This window comes from Phycodurus eques, chromosome 8 (genome assembly GCF_024500275.1).
Source record: "Phycodurus eques isolate BA_2022a chromosome 8, UOR_Pequ_1.1, whole genome shotgun sequence".
NCBI classification, from domain to species: Eukaryota; Metazoa; Chordata; class Actinopteri; order Syngnathiformes; family Syngnathidae; genus Phycodurus; species Phycodurus eques.
This window is the reverse complement of record NC_084532.1, coordinates 19406585-19423704: the sequence shown is the minus strand read 5'-3', so window position 1 is coordinate 19423704 and position 17120 is coordinate 19406585. Positions and strand designations below refer to the sequence as shown.

Below are 17120 nucleotides of genomic sequence, written 5' to 3'. Positions count from 1 at the left end.
GGCAAGGTTAATTGAATTTTTATAGCCAAATTGGACCAAGATTATTGTCAATTAACCCATGCTCTGTACTGAGCTCACCAACCTCTCTGCAATGCTTCCTTTTTGTCCTCGTTTTATTTCACCACGTCTGAACGAATGCTGACCACTGCTGATCCAAGTGAAAAGCACTCGTGCTTGGTGTCGATCTAACTTCTGGACAGCATGACGAGCTTAATGAGTCACTGACCTACTAACTTCTGCCCTGCAGCTGAACACAGAATCATGTTTGTCTAAGGAACTGCTAGCTGCTCTCTTTTACATTACATTACACAAGTACATTTTTAGTGCTTGAGGTTTTACTAAGTGACAATTTCTATAAGCAAATAAAAGTCATTTTAAGACTGAAAGGGTTAATCTGTGGAGTTGAATCTCTCATGCAGACTGGATCTCAAGTGTGCAACCCCTCCAACAGGTGATGGATTGACAAATACACCGACATCTCAGAGGAAATTCCTATATAGTTGTCTGTTTTTTGTTTTTTTTCCTCCTCCTGCCTTTGTTTTACGAAGAGAAGGGCAGATTAGAGGAAACACCCCAATTGTAGATGTAGAGCTACTGGAAATTGATTTAGGGCTTCAAATACTACAATCTTCAGAAATTTAAAAAAAGTATTTGGGTTTTGTCAACTGTTATTTATTATAGGGATGTCCTGTCATGCAGATGTCCAGCAAAGACCCCCAGCAGGCGTTTAAAAGGCATCATCAAGTATGTTGTTGGAATTACAAAATAGTGAGGGGTAAGGGTAAAAAAGGGAATGGGGTGTTTATTTAATTGGAAAAGTGAAGCTGGCTATGTTGAGAAATTAAACACAAAATGAAAAACAAAGGGCTGATTTGAAATAGGATAAACAACCAAATAACTGTTAATTTTTCATGAGATTGGATAGTCTCTAAATGTTCTGAGCTCCTGTTCCCATGCCAGTGTCATATTGAGCAGAATAATTTTGTGCCGCTGTGCCATAAGAGATGTCTTTATTTTATTTATATATATATATATATATATATATATATATATATATATATATATATATATATATATATACATACACACACACACACACACACACACACACACAATTGAACCCCCTTCAATCCCCGGCCCCGCCTGTGTGGAGTTGGCATGTTCTCCCCGTGCCTGCGTGGGTTTTCTCCGGGCACTCCGGTTTCTTCCCACATCCCAAAAACATGCATTAATTGGAGACTCTAAATTGCCCGTAGGCATGACTGTGAGTGCAAATGGTTGTTTGTTTGTATGTGCCCTGCGATTGGCTGGCAACCAGTTCAAGGTGTACCCCGCCTCCTGCCCGATGACAGCTGGGATAGGCTGCACGCCCGCGACCCTAGTGACGAGAAGCGGCTCAGAAAATGGATGGATGGATGAACCCCCACTATACACCGCAGATAGGGACCAATCCCTGCTGTAAATAGTGAAAATCCAATAATTAAATGGATTTGTAATTGCATATAGATGTCACAAGATGATGGCAAAGCACTTTATAAATATTCTCTTGTGTGCTTAAGTCAGAAAAGGCACGCAGTTCTGCACTTTCTCTGGCTGCACAGATTCTCCCTTAAGTATGTCATTTTGGCACCTTCATGCCAGTTATGCACTCTGGGTGAAGCGACCCTGGAATGGGGGCGGCGTTCTTCGTCAAAACTGGATGTGCGCATCTGCCGTCAACTTAAGCACCTTTCTATCGCTGCACTCCGGAGGCTGTAGTAAGTACAGCGCCCCATGAAGGTGAAACATCATATTGCACTACGTGAAAGGAACTCCCGGAAAGCTATCAAACGTATTCAAACTCCCACTGTCACAGGTTTTTTTTCTTCTTTTATTTATTTATTTGTTTTATTTACCACTGACATTCACTAAAAGGTTGTTTATTGGATAAGTAAATTTGTATGAGAACAGGATGGCCACACAAATACCGGACGGCAGCACAAGTACGCCAAAGAATTGTAAGTCGGCATTTCTAGGGATGTTTACAATGTCACACCAGTTGTGAAAGGCACGACACGACGATCGCCACAGAATGCATTATGTTTTATTAAATGTACAGCACAGTAATTATTTACAACATCCTCCCCTTGTCTTGGGATGGTGGCAAGTTGAGGTGAGCAGGAGCACTCCTACTGATGCGCTTATGTATGTCAAAAATGAGGAGGTGCAATATGCTGGTGACGGCATATCACTAATACACCAATGTGTTCAGTCATAAGCACAGTATTGCTTACGAATAAAAAATGCCATCAGTGAATTAAATCTGACAACACCACCAAGCACCAACACAGTGAATAGATGAGATTTTCAGTGAATAATGGAAGTTATCTTACAAAAAAGAATCTGCAACTTTGTGAATGCTGACTGCAACCATGCAGGCACTGTCAGTCAGCTTCCCATATAATGTTGTTTTTCTTTAGACAAAACCAGTTGACAGTATCAACAACACCTTTACTGGTTACAGCCAAGTAGTGTACTCCATTTTGCTTCAATCGCTTCCGTCAGTTTCACACAATCGACTGAATTAATAGCGATCAATTTAGTGATTAACCAATTATTATGCCTGATATTTGGAGGAGAGAACTGAATTTAGAAATAACACATTGAATTAAACTTTGGAGTCTTTTCACCCCCTTTTTGATGTGGAGACATACTGGAAAAGTGAATTTCTATGCCTTCATATTATTATGCAGTCTAGGGAAAAAAATCAAGGTACAGGCTGTTATTTTTTCTGTTTGCTAGTCTTTATCAAGCAGTGGAGTTTTTTTTCAACCTTCCACTGTTTGTGCTATTTCCCCTTCTTCCTGTTTAATTGAAGGGGGAAGGGTGCTCCATCTTGGATGAGTTAAAGTTGAATGAATGACTAAATGTATCTTCCCCCTTTCCTGCGGTCTTTCAGGCAGAGGGTGATGTCGCTGCTCTGAACCGTCGCATCCAGCTGGTGGAGGAGGAGTTGGACCGGGCCCAGGAGAGGCTGGCCACAGCGCTGCAGAAACTGGAGGAGGCTGAGAAAGCTGCAGATGAGAGCGAGAGGTTAGCTGGTTTCTCTGTATGGCACATGCAGTTTATATGTGGCTGCATGCCACTTCCTTCACGTTTCCTATTAGCCTTGAATAAGTACAAACCACTGAACAGACTCTGTAGAGATAGCACTACATGATATCTGTTCATTGATACCATGATGTGATACTTCCTCTAGCAGTACAATTATTATCATTGGCAAAGTATTGGAATAGAACACATAGTTTGTTAGCACAAAAGTGTAAACATACAGTGTGTGTCTGTGTCCAAGTGACAGATTTTCAAAATGTATGCAGCTATGAATATTTATTCCAGAGTTTATTTGTTGCGCATTTAATTTGGGGGGGGGCTTTAAACTGTACTGTTATAGGTAGGTAGGTGCCAATAATTAAAATCTTTCACATCAGAAGTGAGCTGTATTAAAATATGTGACCTTTGGTAGTCTTGTCTGGTGGTCTGAGGTATACAGTAGATACTTAAGGTTGGTAAGCATATGTTAGCCAAAACGTCAACACAAACAGGCTTGCTACAAACTCTATCTTGGGTTAAAACTATAAGATACACAATGGTTAGTGTTTTAATTATTTCTAATAATGTGCTCCAAGGTTAGGTACCATACTGTGGAATCTTTTAGCTACATATTGTATATTATTATATAGGCTTTCTGAAGCCAACTCCTTCACTTGACTTTAATCTAATAGCTCATGAAGCCTCTGTTGATAACGTCTTTGATTTTTTTCACTACCTTCACGTTACCACCTGTTCCCTGTCCTGCTTCAGAGGAATGAAGGTGATCGAAACCCGAGCAATGAAGGATGAGGAGAAGATGGAGATTCAGGAGATGCAGCTGAAGGAGGCTAAACACATTGCGGAGGAGGCCGACCGCAAATACGAAGAGGTAAGACATTGAATCTGAGAATTCAAAGAACGAGACTGACACTTTGGTAATGTTAATTTTGGAGCCATCTGAGAGGCTTAAAATCCCGTGACTCTTCCTCCAGGTGGCTCGCAAGCTGGTGATCCTGGAGTTGGATCTGGAGCGAGCCGAGGAGAGGGCCGAGCTCTCGGAATGGTAAAACCCCCATCTGTTTATGACATCCAGTTAGGTCCGGAATTATAAGGACAAGTTTACATTTTTTACTTTACATGATGGAGCTAGAACGAAACAATTAAGATGTGATTGTAATGAAGATTTTACATTTTAATTGAAGATAATATTTCAGTTTACCATAGGAATTAGTCATTTTATACAAAGCAACTCTAGGGACTCAAAATAATTTGGACAAGGTGACATATGGTAATTGTAAATATGTAACCATAGTTTTAGGTACTTGACTTCTTTTTCCTTTTTAGTTGAGGTGAAAATCCTTTTGCGTTCAATGACCCTCATGTATTTTCCACGTAAACGTTTCCACAGTAAAGCCAGCGACCTGGAGGAGGAGCTGAAAAATGTAACCAACAACTTGAAGTCCTTAGAAGCCCAGTCGGAGAAGGTGAGGAAGTGTGCTGTGAGACATAAAGTATATGATCAACAACAGTCACACTGCAATAACAACTAGCCTCCACGTGAGGTAATATTGTGTGTCTGTGTTGTATGTGTAAACAGTACTCAGAAAAGGAGGACAAGTACGAGGAGGAGATCAAAGTTCTCACTGACAAACTGAAGGAGGTGTGTTTCATGTTCGATTCAGGCCAATGTTGTTTTTTAAATTAATGTTCATAGACTTTCTCACAAGTGAAACAAGTCACAGATGTTACGATAAAGGAATTCTTCCAATCTTACAACTTCTTAGTTAAATATTTATGTGGCTATATATAGTTATTTGAAAAAGGGTTTGCCCCCCTTCTAAAATTCTTCTTTATTTTTATTTTTATATAGTTTCTCCTCTTTAATGTTTAGGCTCATCAAACAAATGTAAATATCAGACAAAGATAACCCAAGTAAACAAAATGCAGTTTTTAAATGGTGATTTTATTAATTAAGGAAAAAACTTTCTATTCAAAGCTACCTGGCCCTGTGTGAAAAAGTAATTGTCCCCCTTGCTAAATAATGACTTAACTGTGGCTAATCACATTTTTTTGGAAAGATGAGTTAATTTTAACAGATCACACCCGAAACTGATTACCTCCAGACCTGTTCAATGAAGAAATCACTTAAATAGAAAATAAAGAAAATAAAATCGGTCAAAAGACCTCAGAAAGCTGCAACCAAATGCCACGAACCAAAGAAATTCAAGAACGGATGAGAAATAAAGTAATTGACATCTAGCATTCTAGAAAGGGCTAGAAAGCCATTTATAAAGTTTGAATTCAGTTGTTGCTGCTGAGGCACAGGGCCTGGTAGCTTTCAATAATTTTTTCCCCTTAATAAATGAAATCACCATTTTAAAACCACATTTTCTTTACTTGGGTTATCTTTGGAATTGGCATTTGTTTGAGGATCTTAAACATTATAGTGGGCAACCTACGCAAAAAAAATAAGAATTTGAGAAGGGGGTAAATATTTTTTTTCACAGAACTGTACATGCTCAAAAGACTATTTTACATGATCACATTAAAATAAATTGTATTAAGATATTAAGAAATGTTTTATGCAAAGGTTTATGAAAATATGTTTTAATGTAGACCACTGAAGGAGGAACTCTTGGGACACATTGGAATGGTAGTCCGTAACAGTAACTTTTATTACTATTAGTATTAATTGTAGTAGTAGAGCTTAATAAGATCCATAAATGGTATCTTGGTATTCCATTTTGAAGAAGTTGCCTTTTGATAGTCCATAACTGTATGCAGTATCGTAAAGCAATTGAGGATGTCCAGTGGAATACACTGCGGTCATCTATGCCCATGTATTTCCAGTTTAATTTCTCGAACAAGCATCCTCAAAAAGAAATTTTTAAAATTAAAACCCATGGGACCATAAGTACCGTATTCACTCCATTTAGTAATAATAGATTATTGTCTGTGTTCCCATCAGGCCGAAACCCGTGCAGAATTTGCAGAGAGGACAGTGGCGAAACTGGAAAAGTCTATCGATGACCTGGAAGGTATGAGTTTAATTCTGCTCATTGTGTCCAAAAATATAGACAGCACAAACGAAAGACTTAAAGAAAAGAAAAAAAATCATTTGTACTTAGTTGCGTGGATTACACAGCTGGTTTGTCAATACAAAGCTCTGTTTTACGTAGATCTCAGAGGGGGTGTCCTATTTCAGCACCACTGGAACATTTTTGTGGTATAGAATATGTAAATATGTGGAAAGTTAAAACCCGCTAATAGAGGGACAGAATGTGCTCAGATGTCTAAGATTAGCTTCGTTTAGCTGTGAGTATCCATAGTCTGGCCCAGGGGCCATTTACAGCTCACATCGAGTTTTGTATTCTAAAAATAAAATTAAATATGACCTGCATCAGAACATTAAAAAGAAGGAAAGTGGTCACACGGGAAAAAAAACAACAACAAAAACACGTATGAACACATGTTGAAAGTTAATAGCGCGTACTAATACATTACCAATAACTCTTTTGACTGTCGTTTGCGCGCGCAGGTCATGTTACATGATGCTTGGCAGAATTCAAGGAGCACAAACAGTTCTTTTGCCCCATAAGCCAATGAAAAGAAAAATACTGGTCACACCTACTTTGAGCTTTTTGAAATGTAGAGGCAGAGGTCTTTGCTATCGCACCCAGAAGAGAAAACGGACAGGGAGATGCAGCATGAAGATTAAGATGTGAGACAAAACAAACTGCTACTCCTTCTCTGTATTAAATATAAAATATTTGCTCCAAGCACAGTATGTTTTGTGGATATGCGTTGCTGTTCGTGGGACTCCATTTACTTTGTTGCTTACAAAATAAAGCGGAGGCACCAGCTTTTTTTCCCCTTTAAATATATTTAACAGTGAGAGTACAGTGTAATAGTTTTTAGCAGATCAAGGTTTGAATCTCGGTTCTGGCCTTCCTCCACGTGCTTGCAAGGGTTTTCGGTGGATACTCTGCCTTCGACCCACATTCCAAAAACAAGCATGTTACGTTCACTGAAGACACTAAATTGACCATGGGTGTAAATGTGAATGTCGATGATTGTTTGGTGACAAGTTCAGGGTGTACCCCGCCTTTCAACCAAAGTCAAGTGCCAAAAGTTCACCTAAATTTAACCAAAATTGGATTGTTTTTTCTGTGTTTAATGTATCAACCTTTTCAAAATGTTCATAAAGTATTTTTTTAAATGGTCAAGCATTCACTCATTTCATCTTCCATGTTTTTCTTGCTGACCCCCCCCTTCTTCTTCCTCCCTCTGCCTGCCTGCCTCCCTGCCTCTTTCTCTGCTTTTGGGCTCTGCTCTCCACGACACCCGCCTGTACTTCCTGACCTCCAGATGAGCTCTATGCTCAGAAGCTGAAGTACAAGGCTATTAGCGAGGAGCTGGACCATGCTCTCAATGACATGACATCTCTGTAGATGCGCTTGGCTTTTTCTTTCTTTTTTTTTTTTTTTTTTGGGCTCAAATTCATCCTTTCAACGTGCCTTCTGTCCATCTCATCAAACGCCAATTAAAAAGCTTTCTCTTTCCTTCTCTTCTTCCTCATCATTCATGCCCGCATAGTCATGTAAAACAGCACCAGTGACATCATTTACATTGATGTGCACTCTTTTGCAAGTGCGTTGACAAAGACTGTATGTTGCCTCAGGTGAGACTTTGTGTGAATGTAGTTTATTTTCCCCTTTAACATGATTTTGTTGGTTTTATGGACACTGAACAGTCACTTTTGTACATCTGCTTATTGTAATAACATTCAATACAAGAGCTGTATCATCCCCAAAAATAAAAAGATAATTAAATGTATTTTTTATTGAAACTGTCAACTATTCATTTAAAAATGTTGTTTATTAATATGATAATAGTTTTCACAGGTAGCCTATAAAATTATGGTTGTGGCAGTGACTCAAATAATTTCCTTGTGGTGCGTTTCTATTCAAACAAACAATAGTCAGCATTTTTTTAAGTTTTAAAGATTAATTTGTGCAAAAAGTGAAGTTTACAATGTTGGCTCTTCTCAGGCATACTAAATACAGTATCAGCTGCTGAGTCAAATCCTAACTTTTTACAATGTAAAAAGTCATAAACGTAAAATAAAGCAGAATTTCACAGTCACTGCAGTGCGTCGTACTGAGTTGTTCCAGTATTTCACTTCATTTACCAACACTTGAGTCTACCTGTACGTACAGTATCAGAACCAACTGTGCTGTTCTATACCACGGCAAACTACAACCAAAATAATGCATTTATCGTTAGCTTTATGATTTGTAATCATAATTGCCTTATTCATTTTTTATATGAAAAAATATTGAAAAAATAAAATTAAACAAACAAGAAGAGTCCAGTTGCCTCGATTCAACCTTTTCAGATTACATCATGACCTGGATGACTGAGAATCTAGTTCAGATATACCGTAAGAGGGAAAGAAACACAATTTTTAGCAAGCACATAAGTACAGTATCTTTTATTGATATTGTGACAATAAGTTAAAAATGACTTGGGAAATATATGCCATTAGGCTAACAATATTCTTGAACTTGATACCTCAAAATGAGCATTATTACTTTATTTACTCAAATTGTGGACCCCACTCTAATTAATGCCCCCTTTTCCCATCTGGAGACAAACTATTATCTCAGTTAATAACAGCGATTATAGAGAGTTTATAGATTCTTGTGTATAAAATACAGTTGTAAAAGTAGAAATACCCATTCAACTTCTGTACTTCAGTAAAAGAAAAACTACAGACTGGAATGTATAAGTACGAAAGTTAAAGATAAATGGATCTTTACTGTCAGTTATGTACAATACCAATTTGAGAACTTTGGACAATGAAAAAAAATCTACACACAATAATTTTGCTCTTTTATTAACTTATACAAAGTGCTTGTACGGAGAAGCAAAAAAAAATGACCTAACTGTCTCGTTTTTGTTTTTGTTTTTTTTATAAATCAAGTGGCAACTAACTTTGGCTCTGGCTTTAATGTGATCCAAAAAAAAGTTGTTCCATTCGGTTTGCTAAAATTGTGAATGAGTGACAAAAAATCCTTAATGATGACAACTGAAAAATACACTTAAATGTGTGTTGTTTTCAGATCACGACAAATCATTTTTGGATGTCGGTGATTTCAAATATGTTAACAATGTGTTTAAAAGTGTGATTTGAAAAGTTAAAATGTGTTTGAAGCGTATAGGAGGGGTAATATTATTCCAAAAATGCTTTCACAAAAAGGCTTCCCCATCAATTGATTTATTTCGTTGAGTAAATTAACGCCCCCTGTCCCCTATTTGAGGAACTACGGTATGTAAAGGCTGACTGTTTAATACAGCTCTTTATATTTGATCCCATTACCTTGTGCAGGTATACCTAATGTTGTGGCTGGTCGATGTATGTGCTATTTGTCCATATTCTAACATTTCCCAAGTAAAGACATCTCCTCTTTGTTGCATGATAAGCACATCATTGTGGTTGGGATTGTCTGCATGTTGCACATCTTAACCAAAATAGTGTCTAGTCGAGCAAGAGTTTTGGTGACAAAAGCCACACTGTGGAATTAATAAGCACACGTTTATACTTATTTCTATTTCACAGTAGTTGAAGGTTCACTGTGTCTATTTTTCTATATCTTTGCAGAACAATTGTCACATGCCAAAGAGGAGAATCTGGACATGCATCAAATCCTGGACCAGACCCTGCAGGAACTTAACAGCTTATAAACAAACACACACACACATTCGCATGCACACACAAGGATGAGATGTAACATTCCATAAATGTTCAACTCCATTCCACTGCATTCCTTGAGTAAGGGGGGATTAGTTTAATGTCCCTCGATGTTCTTTTTGTTTTGTTTTTTTCCAAAATGCAATTTTGTTTTCAAGATGTGAAGTTAAACACACGGTTCCTCTCAAACTGCACAAATTCTATCCCCACATCCAGCCTCCAATTATTTAGACCTCTTTAAATAGAAACCATTCAAATTGACATTGTTATTCCATCCAGCCACACCTCACAGTTGAGGAAGAAGCACAGACTAAAGTTTACCTTTCGTTATTTTTTTTATTTTTATTTTTGTTAAACTCTCTCAATTGTAGCAAGACTCTGAAGCGCCACACTGTGGTGGAATGCAACTGGTGAACACAATCAGCATGGTTGGTTAGCTAATGTTGGTCACATACAATGCCTACTTGTGTGTCTTAATGGGCATTGTTCATGTTTTTATTATTATTATTATTATTATTATTATTTTTAGGTCTGGTACAATACAATTGAGTTCAAAGTATACATGTATTGCATACAAGATAATTATCTAGCTTTGGCCAACTTTTAAATTTTTTTTAATTTCTCTTGTTAAATTTCAACAATGTCGGCAATATTCTGATTATATATGCAATCAAAATCCCCAAACCACTGGAAGTGTTGTCAAGTATGATAAGCCACGGATCCTTGTTGTATATAGTAGAATAATGTGAGGTTTAGTACTGCCTTTTTTTGTTTTGTTATTTTTTTTATCACTTCTTGATGCCAGAGGAACTTTCAAGACCAAAGAAAACAAACAACATGCAAAATAGATTGTCAACACCATTTTTTAAATATCATCTCATGCCAGGGCCATTTAAAAATGCCTCCAATTTTGGTCAAGAACATTTTTAAAGTGCTTAATTCACCAAATCCCCTCCATGTTACCAAATAAAGGTTTTACAGAAATGTTGACTAATTTGACTTCTTTTTGGTCCATTCCTATGATTTGTAATGGTTTTACAGCAATAACATTTTATTTTAAGTGTATGGTCATTAGTGTTGGAAAAGTGAAGAATATTTCTTGTACATTTCTAGAGACTTTTTTGGGAAACTTCCCATGAGATCCTCGTTTGGTGCTATCCACATCTCCCTCAACAGCAATACCCCCAAAAATGTAACTCTATGCGGCCGCACATATTGCACATGCCACACATCGCCAATGGGAATCGTGAACGTTTGGTAGTATTATTTTTACAAACTTTACAGGCATGCAAACTTTGTTAAAGAAATACTCTCCGTACAGTATGTATATTCCAGTCTGATCTGGTCTTCGTTTTTGGTGTCACTAATTATTGTTTGATTTATTAACTGATTTTCTTTTTTAAATGTAAAACTTTTATATGAAACCAAGAGGGAACCAAGAGTATGCTATTAGATTGATATACATTTTTTTCAGTTTTAACAACATTTAATTTAATTTCATAGATGTTCTATTCCAGGGGTAGGCAAAGTATAATCCATTCTTTAATCCATCACACTAAAATATGCATTTACGCTATCAAGAGTTTTGTAATACCTGTCTTAATTTACCCCGGTTTGTTTCAAATCCTGTCTCGCCTGTGTGGAGTTTGCATGTTCTCCCCGTGCCTGCATGGGTTTTTCTCCGGGTACTCCAGGTTTCCTCCTACATCCCAAAAACATGCATGGTAGGTAATTGACGACTCTAAATTGTCCGTGGGTGTGAATGCGAGTGTGAATGGTTGTTTGTTTATATGTGCCCTGCGATTGGCTGGCAACCAGTTCAGGGTGTACCCCGCCTCCTGCTTGCAGTTAGCTGGGATAGGCTCCAGCATACCCACAACCCTAGTGAGGATAAGTGGTGTCCAATGGATGGAAAACATTAGTCAAATAAAAAAAATACTTAGTATTTTTTTTTGCTTCTTTTATCAAATAATTGGTTGATTATCGTGAAATGAATTATGAATACTCAAATAAAATGAGGATGAAATATGTTATTATTAAAATAAACGATTTCACACATTTTAATGGATCCATCTCACCTACAAATGACTTGGCCCCTTTGCCCGATTCAAAAACTGAGCGCAAACATTTGCCCATACCTGCTCTGTTATCTTTAATTCCTTAGAATTCTTATTTATTCCCATGGAAAATTGACAACATCAAATCCCTGCAATTTTATAAAATTAACACATAAGATATTTAATTTTGCTGGAATAAGGTATTTTCAAACACCTACATCTTTACAATAGATGACAAATCTGGTGTTGATTTCTATTTTTTATGTCTCATTTATTAAATCACAACTTCATTGAATGAGAAGGTCTCGTGGACTAAAGTTGTCAGACCAGTCCCTCTGTAGCCGATGAGACACTCATTTTGGTTTGTGATCCTGCCAGTCAGGGTGTGTGCTCCCACATTTCCGCTCACTAATACTTCCTCCTGAAGGCACATCCTGGATGGACAAGAGCCATTCTGTACATGTTGGTTTCATCCTGCACAGAACCATTTGGAAATAGAAAATGACCTGATATTTCACTGCTCTCACCTGTAGTTAGTTTGCATTTCCCTCCACGGGGCCTGCAGAGGATTATTGAGCAGCCAACACAGGGCACCACTGTCTGGGCATGGCTGTAGATGGTGGCGATCTTGTAGCAGCCTGGTATTTAAAGGGAACATCATATGGAAAATTGACTTTTTAATGTTAGTATACGAAGTTTGATTTCTGGAGTGCCTGCCTACTCATCAAATGTAAAATTAAACAACTAAGTCAATTTTAAATTTGTCAGACACATTTTCTGAAATAGTCAATGAGCAAGTGGGGCGTGGCCTAGTTAGTGCTCTAAGAAGCGCTAGTCAGTTGGGTTGGTCATTTTGTCTGCGTGTGAGCGTCTGGGCATGAATTGTGGCCTACAGCAGTCCATTGCGAGCTAGTGTTTGACTGTTCTCCCATTCAGTAAAACTGCTGAAAGTTCATCAGTGACTATGGCTCTCCTTGCCCACATGCAAGGGCATTACAGTACCTAAGCCTTTTTTTTTTTTTGCTCACTTCATTCGAGTGGTGGCATATATGATGCCCGCAAGGAACTGAAATTTAATTTTAATTGTGAAAGAATGCATGACGAATGATTAGTTGGTAAATATAAGGGTGCCTTACCCATGCATTTGACATCCATGAAGTAGCTATTAGGAGACTGCACCTGACGCTTCTTCTTATGTCTGGCCTTCTCCTCAGCAATGGTGGGGTACATCAAGTCCTTAACTTTTTGTTTCTGAAACACGAAAACACTCATTGAACATACTCCCGTAAATGTGTTATCTTCGCTTTTTACGCACTTCTCAGAACTCTCACATCTTTGTTGCAAAAAAAGCCTTAAAAATAAAACTGTTAGTTTTACCATGAAGATGCTAACCCAGTAATACACATCATACACAAGACTTGATAATAAGATTAAATCAGTGTATTCATGCAGGAACATTATGAGTAGGCATGGGTTGTACGTTTCCAGATTGTTTTATTATTTCATTTATTTATTTATTTATTTATTTTTGTTATCTAATGAGATTTCAGCTTCTGTGTTGCCATGTCAATCTTATCTGCCCAAATCCTTCAGAATCAGTCGTGCTGGCTGATGTAATTTAAACTATATTGGCAAAATCAGCCTCATGGGGCCACGTCAGTGTTTCTCCGTCCTGTAATTAGTTGATCAGGGCAAAAGCATACTGGTACATGAATACATTTATTAATCAGCATCTCATGGTTAGGGTAACTATGATGTGTTTTCCATCCATCCATTTTCCATACCGCTTATCCTCACTAGTATCGTGGAGGTGCTGGAGCCTATCCCAGCTGACTTTTGGGCGAGAGGCCTGGTACACCCTGAACTGGTCACCAGCCAATTGCAGGGCAGATATAAAGAAACCACCATACACACTCACATTCACACCTATGGACAATTTTGAGTCTTCAATTAACCTACCACGCATGTTTTTGGGATGTAGGAGGAAACTGGAGTACCCGGAGAAAACCCACGCAGGCATGGTGAGAACATGCAAACTCCACACAGGCAAGGCCGGATTTAAACCCGGGTCCTGAGAACTGTGAGACAGCTGTGCTAACCAGTTGTCCACTGTACTGGCATGATGTGTTTTATTTAAATATATTATTTAATGTATTAAAAAACTGTTTGCATCCCTTGCCAGTTCAGAATTCAGTTCGGTAGTACAAACAAATTAAGCTTCCATCCAATAACGAGTGCCACCTTCAAAAAAGAGGGTTACACTTTAAAGAACATCAGAGTACAGTGCCATGGTGTTAATTAGTCAAATGGAATCGAGACAGGAATGTGCCCACAAAGTCTAGGCACACTTCGTTTTATATTCAACACATGGAACAGAAGATTTAAGTTATGACTTATCACTTACTCAATAGTAATAAGACTGATTCCCTATCAAGCACACTAAATGAACATTAACCTTTATTGAATGCAGGTGCATGGGCAAGCCCAGACAAGTCCAAGCATCATTTGTTGAAAACTTACTAATACTATACAGTCAAAGCCTTAATATGTGTCAATAAAATGATCTATCTTTATCATATTTTTATTCATTTTTTTAAATCCATAAAAATATATGAATATTTATACATTTTTTGCTAATAAGTGAATACTAAAATACAGTAAACATAGTCGTCAAGTCTAGTAGTCTAAGAAAGTCTTACTTACCCCCATTTTGTTCAAATCACACAATTTTTTTCTCCCGAGGAAAATTTGTTTTAAAAGGAAAAAAAAGAGAGACAGTTTTTAAATGCGTCTCTCTTAACAGTTTGCTGTTGGTTTGATTAAGCATTTAGATTTGAGTATAAGAGTTGGTTAAGCAGGCGGGGTTGGCTCGCCACAGAGAAGACACAGCTGGTCTAACTAGTCCGAGAACATCATCCTTACCTTAAAGTACTCGTCGTCAAATATATCTTATTTCATAAGTCGTAAAATGTAAAGACTCATACAATACCGATTTAACAGTAATCAAGTCAGATAGATCTGTCAGATGAGTGAGGTCATTTATAAATGAGGTAAAAAAAATAAAAAAAAACTGAAATGTGCATGTAAAATAGTTTATTTCAAACAAACATAACTATTTACTTCGTATATTATAAATTTGATTAGTCTCGTATAAAATTGTTAATAATACAATAATTCAAGTATTTTCCTAGTATAAAAGGCACAATAAAGTTGGATTTAAAAAAAATGTTAAAATATGACTTCACAGTAATATTGTAATATTACGAACCCGTTGGTGGACACCAACGGTGAAGGATGCCGTCAAGCTGAAGAAGGATTCCTGTCGAGCCTTTTTGGCCTGTGGGACTCATGAGGCAGCTGATGGGTACCGGCTGGCCAAGCGAATGCAGCTTTGGTGGTCGCTGAAGCAAAAACTCGGGCATGGGAGAAGTTCGGTGAGGCCACGGAGAAAGACTTCCGGACGGCTTTGAAGAAATTCTGGTCCACCATCCGGCATCTCTGGAGGGGGAAGTAGTGCACCATCAACACTGTGTATAGAGGGGATGGGGCGCTGCTGACCTCGACTCGGGACGTTGTGAGCCGGTGGGGAGAATACTTCGAAGACCTACTCAATTCCACCGACACGCTTTCCCATGACGGAGCAGAGTCTGGGTTCTCTGAGGCGGGCTCTCCTATCTCTGGGGTTGAGGTCACTGAGGTGGTTAAAAAGCTCCTTGGTGGCAAGGCCCCGGGTGTGGATGAGATTCGCCCGGAGTTCCTCAAGGTTCTGGATGTTGTAGGGCTGTCCTGGTTAACATGTCTCTGCAACATCATGTGGACATCGGGGACAGTGCCTCTGGATTGGCAGACTTGGGTGGTGGTCCCCCTTTTTAAGAAAGGGGACCGGAGGGTGTGTTCCAACTACAGGGGGATCACACTCCACAGCCTCCCTGGTAAGGTCTATTCAGGGGTGCTGGAGAGGAGGTTCCGTCTGGAAGTTGAATCTCAGATTCAGGGGGAGCAGTGTGGTTTTCGTCCTGGCCATGGAACAGTGGACCAGCTCTACACCCTCGGCAGGGTCCTCGAGGGTGCATGGGAGTTCGCCCAACCAGTCTACATGTGTTTTGTGGACTTGGAGAAGGCGTTCGACCGTGTCCCTCGGGGGGTCCTGTGGGGGGTGCTTCGGGAGTATGGGCTACCGAACCCCCTCATACGGGCTGTACGACCGGAGTCAGAGTTTGGTCCGCATATCCGGCAGTACGTCGGACTCGTTTCCGGTGAGGGTTGGACTCCGCCGAGGCTGTCCTTTGTCACAGATTCTGTTCATCACTTTTATGGTTGGGTGGCCTCAGTATTGCATCTCTGCTTTTTGCAGATGATGTGGTTCTGTTGGCTTTATCAAGCTGTGACCTCCAACTCTCACTGGAGCAGTTCGCAGCCAAGTGTGAAGCGGCTGGGATGAGAATCAGCACCTCCAAATCTGAGACCATGGTCCTCAGTCGAAAAAGGGTGGCGTACCCTCTCCAGGTCGGGGATGAGATCCTGCTCCAAGTGGAGTAGTTCAAGTATCTTGGGGTCTTGTTCACGAGTGAGGGAAGAATGGAACGGGAGATCGACATGTGGATCGGTGCAGCATCTGCAGTGATGCGGACTTTGTATCTGTCCTTTGTGGTAAAGAAGGAGCTAAGTCGAAAGGCGAAGTTCTCAATTTACCGGTCGATCTATGTTCCTACCCTCACCTATGGTTACGACCAACAGCTCATGACCGAAAGAACAAGATCCCGGATACAAGCGGCCGCAATGAGTTTCCTCCACAGGGTGTCCAGGCTCTCCCTTAGAGATAGGGTAAGAAGCTCGGTCATCCGGGAGGATCTCAGAGTCGAGCCACTGCTCCTCCACATTGAGAGGAGCCAGATGAGGTGGCTGGTGCATCTGATTCGGATGCCGCCCGGACGCGTCCCAGGTGAGGCGACATGTCCCACCGGCTGGCCTGGGAACGCCTCGGGATCCCCCCGGAAGAGCTGGATGAAGTGGCTGGGGAGAGGGAAGTCTGGGCGTCCCTGCTAAAGCTACTGCTCCCGCGACCCGACCTCGGATAAGCGGTAGAAAATGGATGGATGGATGGATAAAGACGAGCAGAAAGTATACCCGTTTTCAAATGTAGGGAGTAGAAATAAAAATTCGTTTAAAAAAAATAAACACTCAAATAAGAATCTACTCAAGTACAGACAGTAACGACATATTTGGGGGAGTCAAGCGCT

At 39.4% G+C, this 17120-nt stretch overlaps 2 protein-coding genes across 4 annotated transcripts in view; one reads left to right on the top strand and one right to left on the bottom strand.

Moving 5' to 3' along the window:
* Positions 1-10807, top strand: part of tpm4a (tropomyosin 4a) — a 32436-nt gene extending 21629 nt beyond the window's left edge. For all 3 annotated transcript variants that reach the window (XM_061682807.1, XM_061682808.1, XM_061682809.1), the window contains 7 exons: positions 2939-3072; positions 3841-3958; positions 4062-4132; positions 4478-4553; positions 4667-4729; positions 6038-6107; positions 9734-10807. In XM_061682807.1, coding sequence (XP_061538791.1) covers positions 2939-3072; positions 3841-3958; positions 4062-4132; positions 4478-4553; positions 4667-4729; positions 6038-6107; positions 9734-9816 — 615 coding nt within the window. In that variant the 3' untranslated portion in view covers positions 9817-10807. The remainder of the gene's footprint in view (positions 1-2938; positions 3073-3840; positions 3959-4061; positions 4133-4477; positions 4554-4666; positions 4730-6037; positions 6108-9733) is intronic.
* Positions 10808-12075: 1268 nt separating this feature from the next.
* Positions 12076-15540, bottom strand: LOC133405850 (small ribosomal subunit protein eS27-like). Its single transcript, XM_061682810.1, has 4 exons — positions 15149-15540; positions 13017-13131; positions 12408-12518; positions 12076-12314 (listed from the first exon to the last, which is right to left on the bottom strand). The coding sequence occupies exons 2-4, from the start codon at positions 13108-13110 to the stop codon at positions 12289-12291; spliced, it is 231 nt and encodes a 76-aa protein (XP_061538794.1). The 5' UTR covers positions 13111-13131; positions 15149-15540; the 3' UTR covers positions 12076-12288.
* Between the last annotated feature and the right edge of the window lie 1580 nt (positions 15541-17120).